The 16,784-nt window shown below is 39.1% G+C and overlaps 2 protein-coding genes across 9 annotated transcripts in view; one reads left to right on the forward strand and one right to left on the reverse strand.

Moving 5' to 3' along the window:
* The window catches only part of LOC136826031 (proprotein convertase subtilisin/kexin type 7-like), a 74,633-nt gene extending 71,807 nt beyond the window's left edge, over positions 1-2,826 (forward strand). For all 7 annotated transcript variants that reach the window (XM_067082893.1, XM_067082896.1, XM_067082892.1 and 4 more), the window contains exons 11-12: positions 165-279; positions 1,827-2,826. In XM_067082893.1, coding sequence (XP_066938994.1) covers positions 165-279; positions 1,827-2,318 — 607 coding nt within the window. In that variant the 3' untranslated portion in view covers positions 2,319-2,826. The remainder of the gene's footprint in view (positions 1-164; positions 280-1,826) is intronic.
* Positions 2,727-16,784, reverse strand: part of LOC136826032 (schlafen-like protein 2) — a 33,069-nt gene continuing 19,011 nt past the window's right edge. For both annotated transcript variants that reach the window (XM_067082898.1, XM_067082899.1), the window contains exons 5-7: positions 15,152-15,245; positions 11,858-12,025; positions 2,727-3,496 (exon numbers count right to left, since the gene is read on the reverse strand). In XM_067082898.1, coding sequence (XP_066938999.1) covers positions 3,365-3,496; positions 11,858-12,025; positions 15,152-15,245 — 394 coding nt within the window. In that variant the 3' untranslated portion in view covers positions 2,727-3,364. The remainder of the gene's footprint in view (positions 3,497-11,857; positions 12,026-15,151; positions 15,246-16,784) is intronic.

The raw sequence follows: 16,784 nt of genomic DNA on the forward strand, positions 1-16,784 counted from the left end.
TAGCGAGACCCGTGAATTTCAAAATTTTAGCTGCAAGCGAGTGAAACTAATAGCAATATAATTACTTGGTAAGTATATATAAAACTTTATTTTATCATAAAAATGTCATTTTCCTATGTATACCAGATACAGCATGTAGATTTTATATAAATGAAATGTTACAGAACGGTAAATCGAGCTATTCGAGGGGAAAATGTCCATGTCAACAGAAGTCATTTATGTCATCCACCAGAACTGCGATTCAAGCAATTTGAACCACTCCCAGATCGATGGTTAAAGGTAAGGTGTAAGTTTTATCTGTTGAAAATAATTATTAATCTGGTATTACAGATGCCACCCTACTTATGAACATTCAGCTTACAAATATCCAGATACAAACAAACAAGATCGTAAATTAAAACTGTATTCAGAGCGCTCTCCTTTGCCACCCTCAAGTTCAAATTTTGTTACATGTGCCTGTTCTGTAAAATACAGTGCTGTTTTATGTACAGGGAGTTGTGTTTTAGGATGAAAAAATGTACAGTAATATGGACTGTATCGTACGCATGAAGAGTGCAGTAACAAACTTACAAACAGTTCATCATACAAACGGCCATCCAGTAGGGTGGTGTCTGTATTTGTTTTAAAGAGTTAGCTCCATTAAGGTTTTATAGTTAATAGCAGCTCCATACCTTATTTGAAAACTGATATATATAGATTTTTGTAGGTAGCCATACAAAACATTGCCTTTACAGTACTAGATCCCTGCCACCTATCCATGGATGACCAGATAAGCAATCACACCCTCTCCCTGGCCTCCACCCCAACCGCACTTTCTAAAAAGAGAACATTAATGGAGTACTTACCTCTCCACTATAGGTATAACCAAAGCCTCCCACAAAATATGTAAATGTTAATCATTATTTTGCAGTACTAGAAATCCAAACTTTAATACTGCCACAGGAGAGAGTACTTGTATCCAGGAAAGGCAGCAAAAAGGAGAGTAATCCATGTCTCAGCACAAATGTCCCTTTCAGTAAGAGATTGCCTTGTTGAGGGCCCACAGCTTCACTGTATGAAGTCATGTTGTGGGTGAGAGGGCTTGGAAACCTCCCCCATTCAAACCTAAGCTTTCATTTTTCATAGTCTTACTGAATTTCTTTGTAATTTTTAAGAATGGAATGGGAATTTCTTGGTAATTTTTAAGAATGGAATGGAATATAGAATTTAGGCCTAAGGCCAAGTGCTGCGGCCAGAGAGGTCATTCAGAGCTGCAAGGGAAATACTATAGAATAAAAAGGTTTGAAAGGTGTAACCGGAAGAAAGCCTCGCAGTTGCTCAAGGAAAAAATTGTTATAAGAGAGTGAAAAGGACGATGGAAGAAAGAGAATATGAATGGAGGTACAGTAAAAGGAATGAAAGTTGTAGCAGCTAGGGGCCAAAGGGATGCTGCAAAGAACCCCAAGTAATGCCTATAGTGCACCCCATGAGGTGTACTGATGGCACCACCCACCTATGGGTGTCATTTTCAGCTAATGTTTTAAATCCTTCCTTTTTAACCTTTTTCCCATAATACTACTGTATGCCAACTACTTATTAGGCACAAAAAATTCAAATCACCAATTGTAAAAAGGTCATTCTTTTAATATATGGTATTTCATAGGCTATAAAAATTTTAGAATTGAGGGTGTAGTTATATTCTTGTACAGTGCTTTGTAATCCTTGAGCAATCGCGTGTAGATCAACTTTATAATTACTAATGCAAGTTGCAATAGTAGTTCTTTGATCTTGAACTTTTGTGTGTGAGCTGTCTTCAGCATTAATAAATATGATTTCCTTACTTTCAGGCCTTTGTCATTACTGGAATCTTCTTTATGTTCATGGCTATCTTAAACTCTGTTGAATACATCTTTTGCTATAATGATGAGAAAGAGAAATTCTACAAGAAACTCAAGGATCTCGCTGATGGTCGAGCTATGACACAGAGAAGTTCGACATCCCGCAAAGCAGCCGCTTCAGACCTTCACTGCAGTAACATGGAGGCTGGCGGGAGCCAAGCAGTAATATTTGAAAGGCACCTACCTGCATCACAATCAAATGAAGTCCTTCCACTAATGACGGTTGATCGGGTTGCCTCTCCGTCTTTATCATGTGATGCCGATATTTCTAGTCTGAATGGTGAAAGTGATGACGATGTACTATCATCACATTGCAATAGTGATAATGTTATACCAAAGGACACAGACGTTACAGATTTCACAAACGACGAGTACTTATCTGAAGCTGAAGATGACAGACGTATTTCAGAACCTCCTGAAGTGGTTTGTGATAATCAGTGACTGTGGAGATAAATACTTACATTTTATCCAAAACGTCATTGCTCATAACACAACCATATGTTGCTTGAAATTAAACCTTATGTTGCCAAAGACCAAACTTTGTGTTGCTTAAAATTGAAACTTGCTAAAAACTAGCCCCTCATGATAGAAATTAGTACTGGTTATTAGTTAGGATATTGTATTCCATCCACTTTCTAGTTCAGTGCTACTTTTAGTTGTACTGTACTGTAATTGTTTTTATAGTGGTCATATGGGCATTTAGGGGCATCTGATTTTCTCACAGTGTAAATCACTATGCATTAATTAGAATGAGTGCAATACCTTTATCAAAGTTTGTGATACGTATACAAAGCACTTTTCCAAAGTACTCTTACTTAAAACTTGAAATCCACTAAAAATACAATGGTGTATATTTATCAAAAGTGATAGAAGTATATTTTACGTAACGTGATGACATACTTTGTAGACCTTGATCTTTTAAGCAATTATAATTCTTATTTTAAAACAAGCTTAATTTTTCTTTTTCCAGCAAAATCTTGAGAAATTTATATATGAAATTTTGAGTTTTATTCAGAATACAGTACCTGGATAGTTGACTTTTGAGCATTTTGCTGTTCAATTTAAAAAAATAAGAATGTAAATGTCACGCAGCATTCATGCAGTGAACAAGTCTCTTAGTTTACTTGTGAATATTAATTGATGCTATTGTGATTAACCTCCTGTTAGTGCATGTGTGCGCGCACCACTGTATGGGCAGAGAGAGAAACAAGATTCTATACACATCTCCCACTGTTTTTTATCATGAAAAACCTTCTTGCATCACTGATTCTCTTGCTGTCTTTCAAACACAAATAACACACCCAAAAACACAAAGTCAAGTTTTCTCTCTCTCTCTCACAGTATATTTTCCTGACGCACACATAATATTCCCACAAATGATTCTCTCTCTCTCTCTCTCTCAGTATATTTTCCTGGCATACACACATAATTTTTCCACAAACGATTCTCTCTCTGCCTCAAGTCACGTCTCAGGTCATGTCTGTAACTTATACAACTGGAACACCACTCTCAGTCATTTTCTGCAAGGCCGCAAGCTGTGCCTGGAGTCTGGAAAGCTTCAGAGTATAGTGCTCTTGTACTTGATGAACCAAGAGTCTCCTTACATCCTCTAAACACAGCTGGAAAGGAGGAGGAAGGTGGAAACTATTCAGTCACAAGCCAGGAGATGGATTTGTTCTTAAATGGTATGAATCTTTTTCAGTTTATAAATTTCCATTTTTCTACTCTTTTCAGTTTTGTTATTTTTGCACATTAGTTTATTTACCTTAATTTTTTTTAAAGATGAATAAATGATTTACAGTATTTAATAAGTGTTTCAGATATTTCATACTATAGTGTCATTCGTGATTTTACCTTATAAAACGGAAACAGTCATTATTTTACTGCAGTAAATGACAAGGGTAAATTCGAGAGAATTCAAAAGGAATTACAATATTTATCAAGATACCCAATTATAAAAATGGTCATGACCTGTGGGAGAGCTCTCTGAAGTGTTAACAATGACCCCTTCCTGACTGCAAGACTAACTGAGGAGTCTACATGCCTCAGTTGTACTCATTTTGCAAAGCAATATCAATAAACTTGGCTTCTGCTAAATTTTGAAATATCAAGCGAAGGTCCAAGGCATAGTTTGCTTCATCTGTGTGACCTGTACACAGTTACTTCATGTGTGTGACCTGCACACAATTACAGTAAACCTCCCGTATTCGCGTTCTCATGGTTCGCGGACTCACGCATTCGCGGGTTTCTCTGTGGAACATATCTAGCCATCATTCGCGGAAAATTCGCCAATTCGCGGTATTTTTCACTGAGAAATATTCACTAATTACTGTATTTTCATATAAATTTCATGAATAAATGCACTTTTTGTGATAAAACTATTAAAATACTCAGGTATAAGCATTTTTACAGGGTTTTTCTTGGTTTAAGCTATCAAAATGGGCAGTTCTAAGTGTTTTTAAGAGGGGTTTTAAGCATTCGCGGACTTGACCTATTCGCAGGGGGGTGTGGGACACATCCCCCGCGAATACGGGGGGTTCACTGTATAAAAGAGAGTTCAACCATGGTTACTGGTTGTGCTTCCAGTTTCAAAACAGCAGTCCAGAAAATCATTTCAAGAAAGCTCTTTCCAGCATTCACCAACACTCTCATCAAGATTTACATGTTTCTGTGGCGATCCAGATTCCAGCTCACCTCATATTCTGATTCTGAGGCAAAACATATAAATACATGACACCTTTAGTCTATTTTGCTAGTTGCTTGCTTTCAACATCTCATATGGTCCTTTAGTCAGTCTAGTGATAAGCCCAAAGAGTCTATGGTCAATTATTAACTAATGGAATCATAATGGTTTATCTGACATGAATACTACATAAGCTGTACTATGTATGTCAGTTCAAATTGGCGTAATGTACCCCCCCCCCCCCAACTGGATTCTTAAGTTGCACCACTGATGAGTGGAGTAGGGGCACTACCTTTTTTTATGTATACGGTACAAGTTCAAGTTGCAGACCAATCATGTATTGACCTAAAGTGATATTTTACTAATCTACTGAAGAAGGGGATTTTTCACATGAATGTTGCTTCATAAGGTCATCACAATCACTGACTATGAATTTATTCTTAATTGATATAAAAGTAACAGTTGCATTTATAAAAGGCCTGAGTTAGTGTCTGTGCATAGAATTTAACTTTCATATGTTATTCTAAGTGGCTTGTTTCAACATTTGTTTAATAACGATGTAGAGAAATTATTATTATTATTATTATTATTATTTTAAGAAATCTAGGCTGTCAAGCCAAGCAATGGGACTCTTGTGGCCAATTAGTGCTGAAGGCAGTGAAAAGAGGGCGCTGGAGTGGTTGGACAGAGGGAGATCCCAAAAATAAAGATGAAGCTCCAGGATCTAAGGTAAAACCAGGAGAAACTCCACAGCTGCACTAGGAAGTAACAGTTAGAGGGGCTGGACAGCCAGAATAGAGAAAGTAAGCAAGAACGGAGGTAAAGCTAAAAGGCTAAAAATTGGGCACAACTAAGGGGCAAAGGGACGGTGCAAACAACCCCTAAGTAATCCGTACAGTGCACCAAGTGAGGTGCAGTGACAGCACCAGCCCCCGTGGTGTAAAAATTTTTTTTTAAACATGAAATATATAAAAATGTGAAAAATAAAAAACAAATCAGACCTTACTAAATGATAATTATACCCTCTGGCTCTTGGATACAGAAGAATGAGTATTTTGGGGAGGTTCTGGCAGCTGTCTAAGTGTAAAGGGAGAACAATGTCTTGAAAAGACTAAAGACAGTCAGATGAAAATCCATTATCTACTACTTGCTGATTTGGATAAAAATATTTTCATAATAAAATTAAATTTCATATGTACTGACTAAGTAATTACATAGCTACAGTTTCTCACTCATGAGGCAGCCTTTTATTTAAAAAATCGAGGTAGCACTTCAATTGTTTATGGTAGGTGTCAAGCCCCGCCCACTAACAAGAGTACTAGAAACGACTTTAGCAGGTAACCTCATTCTGTTTGTGCCTTTATGACCATGAGAGGGGAGGAGGGCAGCCTCCAATTCTGTAATTACTTGGGAAGTATATATGAAACAATTTTATTATGAAAATATCAATTTCATAAAGTAACTTACCAAGTAATTACATAGCTGAATCCCACACTGAATTGGGGAGGGATACATGGACTTATTCTATTCCAAAACATTAAGGCATGGCAATGACTTTGAAATAGAAAGGATGGCTAGCATTGAAACAATGCTTGTCATTTCATTACCTGGTAAGAGAGCTACTGCAGGTGAATACTGCCTCTGTTTGATGCTCATCTTGACTTGTAGTGGCGTGGCAGTTGAGCCGTGGGTTGCCTCTACTTAAGTAGGGAGCCCTACAGCAGAGGATCGCTGACAAAGCATACACAAGTGCCCTCGCCCTAGGCACAGTACCAATATAAAAAACAACCAGACAACGCTGTCACCTACACTGAAAACACCACAACCCATCCACACAGACTGGTGGGTACTCCAGGTACATTGTACCCCCTGGCTGCCCAAAACTCGGAAAAAGAGAGATTCCTATGCTTCCTCCCCCAATACCATGCCAGCCACTGGTAATTGGCCCAAGGTACTGCAATTTTCAAACACTGTTTCAACTTCTTTCAAATAGTGAGACTCGAAGATCGGTTCGCACTTCCAGTACGTTGACTTCAGAACTGAAGTGAGGGGCATATTGTGCCTGAAAGCTAATGAGGTAGAGACTGCCCTGACGTCACGAGCTTTCACTTTAAAAGTAGGCAAAATGTCCTTCTGAATCTGAGAGTGTGCCTCAGAAATTCAGTCATTCAAGAAGAAGGGCAATGTGTTCTTAGTCAGAGGGTGAGACGGGTTCTTGATGGAACACCAGAGGTTACTGGATGGCCCTCTGATCTTCTCAGTCCTGCTCAGGTAATACCTCAAAGCCCTAACAGGACAAAATACTCTCTTTTCTTCCTCAGAGGCAAGGATGTCTGTTAACCCTTTAACGCCGAAGCCCTATTTTCAAAAACGTCTCCCGTATGCCGGCGGCCTCCGAGAGGTAGCGCCGAAGCGGAAAAAAAGTTTTTTCAAAAAATCACAGCGCTTAGTTTTCAAGATTAAGAGTTCATTTTTGGCTCCTTTTTTCTCATTGCCTGAAGTTTAGTATGCAACCATCAGAAATAAAAAAATATCATTATCATATATAAATATTGGAATATATGACAGCGAAAAAAAAAACTCGTATATAATTGTATACCTATTGCGCTGTAAGGAAAACGGTTGAAGCTAATATGTTAATTTTTTTTAGTTGTATTGTACACTAAATTGCGATGATTTTGGTACATAACAGATTGTAAAACTATTAAAGCAACACAGAGAAAATGTTATCACAAAATGATGCATGAATTTAACGCTGCTGGACGTAAAAAAAGTTTTTTTCAAAAATTCACCAAAAAGCAAAATATTATGCTAGAGACTTTCCAATTGTGCCAAAATGAAGGAAATTGATTGAATATTACTAGGCTGTAAGTTTTTTAGCTTACAATTGTATTTTTGAACCATTTCGATCGAGTTAAAGTTGACTGAAGGTTGATTTTTTTCTATTTATCGTTATTTCGATGTAAATATAAAAAAACTGTGAAGAGCTAAAGGAATGATATATTTTTTGTTGTATTCTACATGACATTGCACACATTTTGATGTATAACACTTTATGTAACGAATAATATGAAACGGCAAAAAACTTACGGCAAGCTGACACAAGAAATGACAGGATTTTCAGCGGAGTCCGCGCTCGCGGAGCGAAGGAAAATTTTTTTTTCAAAAATTCACCAAAAATCTAAATAATGTGCTAGAGACTTTCCGTTTGTTGCAAAATGAAGGTAAATGATTGATTGTTACTCGAATGTAATAATTATGGCTTACGGATGCGTTTTTCGATCATTTCGGTCGAATCAAAGTTGACCTAATGTTAAAATTTTGTCAGTTATCGTGATTTCGATGTAAATATTAAAAACTGTGAAGAGCTAAAGGAATGATATATTTTTGTTGTATTCTACATGAAATTGCACACATTTTGATGTATAACACTTTATGTAACGAATAATATGAAACGGCGAAAAAATTACGGCAAGCTGACGCAAGAAATGCTAGGATTTTCAGGAGTACGCGCAAGACGCCGAGCGAAGGACAATTTTTTTTTTTTTTTTTCAAAAATTCACCAAAAATCTAAATAATGTGCTAGAGACTTTCCGTTTGTTGCAAAATGAAGGTAAATGATTGATTGTTACTCGAATGTAATAATTATGGCTTACGGATGCATTTTTCGATCATTTCGGTCGAATCAAAGTTGACCGAATGTTAAAATTTTGTCAGTTATCGTGATTTCGATGTAAATATTAAAAACACTGTGAAGAGCTAAAGGAATCATATATTTTTGTTGTATTCTACATGAAATTGCGCACATTTTGATGTATAACACTTTATGTAACGAATAATATGAAACGACGAAAAAATTACGGCAAGCTGACGCAAGAAATGACAGGATTTTCAGCGGAGTTCGCGCACGCGGAGCGGAGGAAAATTTTTTTTCAAAAATTCACCAAAATTCTAAATATTGTGCTAGAGACTTTCTGTTTGTTGCAAAATGAAGGTAAATGATTGATTGTTACTCGAATGTAATAATTATGGCTTACAGATGCGTTTTTCAATCATTTCGGTCGAGTCAAAGTTGACCGAATGTTAAAATTTTGTCAGTTATCGTGATTTCGATGTAAATATTAAAACACTGTGAAGAGCTAAAGGAATGATATATTTTTTGTTGTATTCTACATGAAATTGCGCACATTTTGATGTATAACACTTTATGTAACGAATAATATGAAACGGCGAAAAAATTACGGCAAGCTGACGCAAGAAATGCTAGGATTTTCAGCGGAGTTCGCGCGTGCAAAGCGGAGGAAAATTTTTTTTCAAAAATTCACCAAAATTCTAAATATTGTGCTAGAGACTTTCCGTTTGTTGCTAAATGAAGGTAAATGATTGATTGTTACTCGAATGTAATAATTATGGCTTATGGATGCGTTTTTCGATCATTTCGGTCGAGTCAAAGTTGACCGAATGTTAAAATTCACTTTGGATGCTGGGTCCTTCTCCAGCATCCCAGTCTAAAAATCGCCTCACACGCTCACTTCCGACAGGCAGTATGTGCCTTTCACGGTCCTGACGCCTTTGTGACATCTCTGCAAATGTTCTGTTGCAGCACGAATACGCTAACACTCGCAAAAGTTCAACAAAACACGTCTGCGTCAAAATATCGCTCCCGCAAGGTGCTGCTCTGATGCTCTCTGATGCGAGATGGGGGAAATTCGCGCATGCGCGTCTGGGTGACGCTCAGAAACAAAACAACAGCTGGATCCGTGAACTCCCAGCATCCGCCAAGGCGCGGGATTTGAAATCTTCCGCAAACTAGGCCTACAATTATTTTTCCGCGAATATTTAAAAAAAGCATTTTCAGTCGACGTTTGCAACGTCCACTCGGCATTCAACAGACAATTTTGGACGACGTTTAAAACGTCCAACAGGCGTTTAAGGGTTAAGTTCTTAATGGAGAAAGTATAGGGCTAGGGCTTAGATGGGTCCTCGTCCTTAACTAAAAACCCAAGGGTATAGGAGCAAACTGCGTCTCCTTGTGAAAAACCTACCCTTTTATCAATGGTTTGGATCTCGCTAATACGTTTAGCAGTAGCCAAGGCCACGAGAAATAGTCTTTTTCAGGTAAAGTTTCTCTGAGAAGAGGAATGTAGGGGTTCAAAAGAGGGACCTGTCAGCCACTTCAAAACTACATCCAGGTTCCAGGAGACTGGATCTTCCTTCCTTTGCTTGGGTGTATCAAAGGACTTGATGAGGTTGTTAAGATCTGGGTTTTATGAAAGATCCAGTAACACAGGTATGGACGAAACCGATGTAGCAAACTGAAGAGGTGGCGCCTGTTGTCCTGTATGTGTTGTTGGACGACTGACAGCCAGCGCCAAACAGATGGGTGGATGAGCAGACATAGGTGGATGCTCAGACACAGGTGGCCACGCAAACCTGGGCGTCAAACACTGGGTAGTTGGACACTGGGAGCTCGGATACTGGGTGCTCAGTGACTGTGCACTTGAACAACGGACACTCGGAGGCCACTGTTCACTCGGAGGCTACTGAGCACTCGGACACTGACTTGCGCTCTCAGAACTTGGGCGCTCGGAATTGACACTGTCCAGCTTGGGAGAGCGTTGGTGTCAATTACTGGCACACCAAAACTGGGAGATATACCTCTTCAACGGCCAAGATAAACCCAAAAGGCGCCATTGTCGCCACCAGCCTCCACTGGGATCCGTAACTATCCACACTGGGATCTGGAAAGTGCCAACGGCGCCTCTGGTCCACGCTGGGATCCTATCGTGTTCACACTGGGATCTGTAACATTAGAGGCCAAGGAAAGCGCATCCCTACAGACGCTATTCAATGGCTGTCCATCGAGACCTACGGACAACAGGCTCGACTGAAGGGCAACTATAAGGGGGCAAACCCTCTCAGCCTCCCATGGACTTCAGTATGCCTCCTCCCTGGTGCATGGGAATCTGACAGGGACTGGGTTTATTGCACAGAATTGAGTGCACACCGACTTGGTGGGTGGTACTTCTGCCCTTACCACCAGTAACTGTTACCATAACCACCTTGCAAAAGTTTAACAGCCGGACTTCCAGCTCGCTGAAAGTTATTCCCATATGAAAAGACCTCAGGTGTGTGTTAGGAAAAATACAGTTCATAATTCACTTTCAATTCTATAAATAAATGGAGCTCACAAAAAATAAAGTCCCATAATCAAAAGTGTCCACCATGAGAATGAAAATTGTACTCTTTTTGTATAACTAAGTTAATATAAAGTAGAACAGCAAGACTAGAATAATTAAGGGGATACTGCCTTTAAAAAGCAGCCAAACCCAAAAATATTGTAGATGAACAATCATTCATTAATAGTCCACTGTTTAAAAAATTTTGCTCCACTGTCTTGATACTTGAATCCAACACTTTAAAAGGTGTCCTAACCTGAGAATCTCACTGTTGTCATGAGTTTCAAGACTTCTTAGTGCAGCCAGTTGCTTATGGAGTCTTGGCCTTGCATCTGTAATGTTTATGCTGTACATCCCAATAACAGGGTCATGAGAGTCAGCCTCTCCCTCCAAAAATAAATTGCCAAAAGACATAAACATCCTTACTCTAAAATCTGGTTTGATCCTCTAGCCTCTACATAGTAATCTGTAGGAAAGGGAGGCTTACTGTCGATACCAAGTACAAAATCATTAGCTAAAATCACTTGTACAAGAACATGAACTGGGAGGAAGTGGGGAGTGGAAATGATTAGCTAAAATCACTTGTACAATAACATGAGCTGGAAAAAAGTGGGAAGTGGAAATGAAAGTCTAAAACAAATTAAAATCTGCATTAGTAACTAAGATTATCTCCGAGAATGCCTCAAGCAATGAAGGAAATTAGAGGGGGTAACAAGAGTTTGAAAACTTCCTCTAAAAAGTCAACTGTTTATAAAATCAAGACACTTGCTTTCACCCACCGTTGGCCTTTGGAGGGGAAATTCGTATGGGATTTGACTTAACGTTTGGGCTGGAAAACTCAAATTTTTTGGATACCGATCAAATCTTAACCATCTGGAGGGGGTCACCCAGGGAATGTTTAGAATAAGCTTCAACATAATCCGGCTGACAGCAAATCAGAAATACTATGCAAGAGAACTGAGTAGGAAGGCGTAGTCTTTTTCAAAAGATTAATTTCTTCTTTTCATATGATACCTTACTGAATATACAAACTCTAACAAAACCTTGTAAAGTAGACCAAAAATTCCTTTGACAATAAAAAAAAAAACTGGAAAAAATTGGGAGTCATTTCTAATTACCCTTGGTTGGCGACAGCTCTGCCTGACATAACACCCGTTTGCCTCATTAAGATGAAGGGGTGGGATCATGGGCGCCCTTGAATTGAATGGATTCCTTGGGACATTCTGCTGATGGGCATCCCAAGGGCGTATGTGGATTTCCACAACGTACAGCATGGCCAGTTTTCCCTGTGCAAACAGAGGAAAATATTACTCACTGACATGTAACCTTCCCTTCTGTAAACAGAAGAGAAGGCATATGACTGTATGTTACATGAATGTAATCTTGGCAAAGGAATCAAGTGACAAAATCCTAAACTTTCAGGAAACAACCAAGTTATAATGACACAAAACAAATCAGTGACTTTTATAATTCTGTTGTTTCCTGAAACTTTCCCCATCTCTGTATATAATATAGAGCTAATACTGTACTGTTAGGAAGAAATAAGAATAAAAAAGTAATAATGAAAAGTGAAGCAATAAATAAAAATGGCTGTTCAATGAATGGTAGCAGAAAATAACAAAAAGAGAAAGCTACATAAAACTGAAGCTTATGCTACAAAATTATTGGTGCTGAACTTGCACTGATACTCAACCAACCCCACACACACAGACACATATATATAATGATTTTGTGGACTGAGTTTGTCTTTATCATAAATCACACACATATATATATATATATAATGATTTTGTGGATTGAGTTTGTCTTTATCATAAATCTAAGACTTACAAATCACTGATTTAATTTGTTAATCATTTTCAAGCTCCATAGGTTTCAAAAGTTTCTGGGTGTTGGGATGCCCCCACCACAATTAGTCCTTAGCAATTGGAAACAGAACTTCAACCATCTGAGTTTATGTCTGATACCATTTCCTAATATCTTATACCTTCACAAATAAATATGACATTTTTATGATAATAAAGTTTTATATATACTTACCAAGTAATCACTTAGCTAAGAGTTTCTAACTCCACCGCAGCTTCAATTTTGAAAAACGCGGTAACGTCAGTCTTTTGTTTATGTAGGTGACTAACCCTGCCCATTTTGGCTACTTGCGGGCACTCAGTAGCCAATGGGCACTTCTCGCTCGGAGAGACTCACTTGGACGAAGAACCAGAGCACTTGTGGGACACTGACAACGGTCTGGGAGCTACAGACTGCGTAAAATGTTCAGGACTGTCCCACTCGCTGCATGAGGGTTGCAGACTACCAAACGGTTCTCTGAACCTCTTGCCATAAGATGGAGGGGACTGGTCCCTGAGCAGCAATTGTCTTTTCAATGGATGAGATTCGTCCGAGAATCTCCACTGGAGCCCGTAACTAGGGCTAGAATCTCCCGAACTGGAAGGGAAATGATGAACACCAGACACACCTTTCCAAAGACTGCCTTTTGTTGATACCTGAGACATCACAGGTGTGACTGAGGGGGCTACTACCCATGGGCAGGCCCCACCGACCTCCCTTGGGCATCCAGTATGCCTCCTCCTGGGGCTGGGGTAGTACAGCAGTGACCTTTGCCTAGAAGAGTCGGTGGGACGGGCAGCCACCTCCTCCAACAGCACTTCACTTGAACACTTTTCAGCAACTTTGCCACAAGAACACACACTGATGCCCCCAACTGGGCCACTTTGCTAGCAAGAATATTAAACTTCTTATCAAATTTTGATTTGAGACTGGTGTAGCAATCCGGGTCGGAAGCTTGGGAACCAGAAGCATAGATTGGTGGTACAGGTGGAGGGCTGGAAATAGGAGATAGTACTTTAGCAGAGATGGTAAGAATATCAGCACTACTAGATTCCTGAGTCATGTCTTGAGAGGTAACTTAACTTCAGCTCGAGAAGCCGCTTTCCTCTTACGATCCCTTTTTAATTTAGATAGGTGAGAAGCTAAAGTCTTCCATTTTTTCTCATCCCATTCACAGCACTCCTTAGAGGTATCACAGGTTAAGTCAGTGGTTTTCAACCTTTTTGTGCCCATGGCCCTTTTTGACATCCCTAAATACTCATGGCCCACTGCCCTTCATTATTGTGTAATGATGATAACAGAATTATTATTAACCATTTTCAGGACACTTTATTAGTGTTACATTTTCATGTATGGAATTATTTTTCGGAACACTTTATCAGTTATACATTTTCATGTATGAAAGAAAGCACTGGCCTGCATTTACTGTAAATGATTTTTCATTTTTTAAATACTATTTTGAAGATATCCGTGGCATGGGCCCCCTCAGAACTGCCCATGGCCCGCAGGTTGAAAACCACTGGGTTAAGTCAATCAAGCAAATTTGTCCTCTACATGTCGTACATAAAGTGTGTGAGCCTTAACATGCTTTATTTAAGTGAATATTGCAGCCTCTGCTGCAATACCTAATACTCAATGAGCTAGAGTCTGACATAGCTACTAGTTGAGCAAGTCAATATAAGTAAGTCTCCTAGGAGAACGATTGTCTAAAATAAGGAAAAAACACTTGTCATCTAATTCAATACAAACGCCAAAGGCTACCGCAGTAGAAAATACTTCACCAAGTGGTAAGATCTCAAACCGAAAACCAAAACTGAGCTGCGTTCTTAACAACTTGTTGCTGTTAAGCTGGCAGAAACAAAAAGTCAAGCTCTTGGCTGAGTTGTTCCTCTCTCTCTCTTACCCTGACCTGACAGTGGGCGGGGTTAGTCACCTATATAAACAAATGAATATCTCTACCATGATTTTCAAAACTGAAGCTGCCGTTGAGTTAGAAACTCTTAAGTAATTACTGGGAAAGTTACTTATATAAAATTACATTTTTAGAAACTTGCATTTTTACTGTTTTGATAGTGTTGGAATAATTTTGAGGGATTACAATTAATGTGGGATAAGAAGAGGCAACAGAAATACAGTAAAAGTTACGAGGCTTATAAAAAATTTACATGCCCGCTCTGACTAACAATCGCCTGAGATCAGGTAGGCCAGCAAAATTAGTATGTTTATTTTGAGAAAAACTGTAATCTGGAATGAGCCCATTTTGCCACTTTAAACTATTCAACAGCAGATCCAACTGAGCCCCTGCCCCCAAAACTTATTGGCGGCCTTTTCAGACGTTAATGAACTTTTAATTAAGGAGCAAATCTACATGATGTTTTTCTGACTGTTCTTTTGTGGATAGAGTTAAGATTTAATACCTGGACAAACAAAGCATTCAGTATCTTAAATTGATGGATAAATATATTACATGGTTTACATGACCTTTAAATAAAAGATGAATCAAATCAATGTATGACCTTATCTTTAAATAAGTAATACACCCTGAAAAGTCTTTGAAGTTTACATACCATGGATCGCTGTGCAATGGCATCTGAGTCACACCAGCAGTAATTGGGTTGGGCAACATGGTGTAGCTGCTGTCGACGGGTACTGTCAACTTTTCTGAAGAAAAAGGAAGCTCTGTTTCGTTATACTGTACTTTCTTTCGCATGTACAATCTATAGCCTTAGACAATCACACACTTTGGTTCAAAGGGACTGAAAATGTGAGATATGTATCTAATATTTTCGTATCTGCATTATGACAATGACTGAGGCCTCTATGAAGGCAATATCTGTGTCTCCTGTATATGTGTCACAGGGTAAGAGTTATATGTTATGTTATATCAACAACTCAATCAAGGATGTAAGATAGCTTAGTTAGAAATGGCCTTGCTTGCTTGGCAGACTGGTGAAACTGGGACAAACTGGCTATCCAGGAAAAAAATTGAAAATCCAGTGTTATAGGTCAGACCCTTGGCTGAAACAAGAGTAAGAGGGGTGGCCGCCTGACAGAATGTAAATGAGACAGCTGAAAAGGTAGAAGATAAGAATTTGCAGTAAAGAAATATCTGCCACCAGGACCAAGAGAAATGCGTAATGTTTGAGATATTATGGACGATACCAATATTTTTCAAGAGTAGAATATATGATATCGCAATGAGCATCTGAATTAGTCTACAGATGACATATGATTGTGGAAGCAAAATTAGCTAGGACTCAAACCAAGTGCTGGTAACAAGGAAGTCCTCTTTTAAATGAAAAATAACTCATTTAACTTTCTTAAAGTCAGAAGGACAAAGAGTTCATGCAGACAGGATGATGTCAGAGGTGAAAAAATGACAAACAAATGTGGCAGCAGGGGAAGTAATAGAGCTGGTGGCCAGAAAGTGCCAGTTTATTAGCTGGTTCTAAAAGGGATGGTACTTAGCAGGTCAAAAACTAGTTTAGATGACTAGGAAGCAGTGTCCAAAAAGGGGGAAATTAGACACCCTGCCACCTGTCAATTTATGGAGAGTGGTATTAGCTGAAAGTCCTTGATTGCTGGGGATGGGGCAGGTGAAGAGTTCTGAATTGGGGGTGTATGAAGGGTACACCAGAAGAGATTTCTGCCCTTCAGGCACACAGTAGGCCCTTCTGAAATGTGGTTTATTCAAGTGCATCTGGAGGAAGGGCATTTGACAAGTCTTTAGTAAGGAGAAATGGCCATGAAGAATCATACATCAATTCACGGATAAATATTCATTTGCTAAGGGGAAGTCAGTTACTGATCTGAAAGTTTCTTCTCATTTGGAAAGGGTGGTGAATACCAGACAATGGCAATCTATTCTCTGGTTAGAGGGCCCAGCATGACAGACTGGGGCATGACCACATTAGTTTGACATGAAATTCTAGATAGCTGCACAAGGACAAGACCTCCCAAAGGTAGCAAGAGAGGAAGATCCTCTCCACAGCCAAGATCTGCCATATCTGTCCATGGTTCAGGAACCTTCATAGCTGAATTCTTGGCAGTGGAACCTGACTATGACTTGGACCATAACTCATGCGATGAATTGAAGGGCCATGGAGTGACTTGAAGACAGATGGAAGTCAGGAAATTTCCTTACCTGATGCGGTGAAGGCCTGAAGCAGTGTGTCCACTCAGAAGAGAGAATGACTGAAA

This window comes from Macrobrachium rosenbergii, chromosome 40 (assembly GCF_040412425.1).
Source record: "Macrobrachium rosenbergii isolate ZJJX-2024 chromosome 40, ASM4041242v1, whole genome shotgun sequence".
NCBI lineage: Eukaryota > Metazoa > Arthropoda > Malacostraca > Decapoda > Palaemonidae > Macrobrachium > Macrobrachium rosenbergii.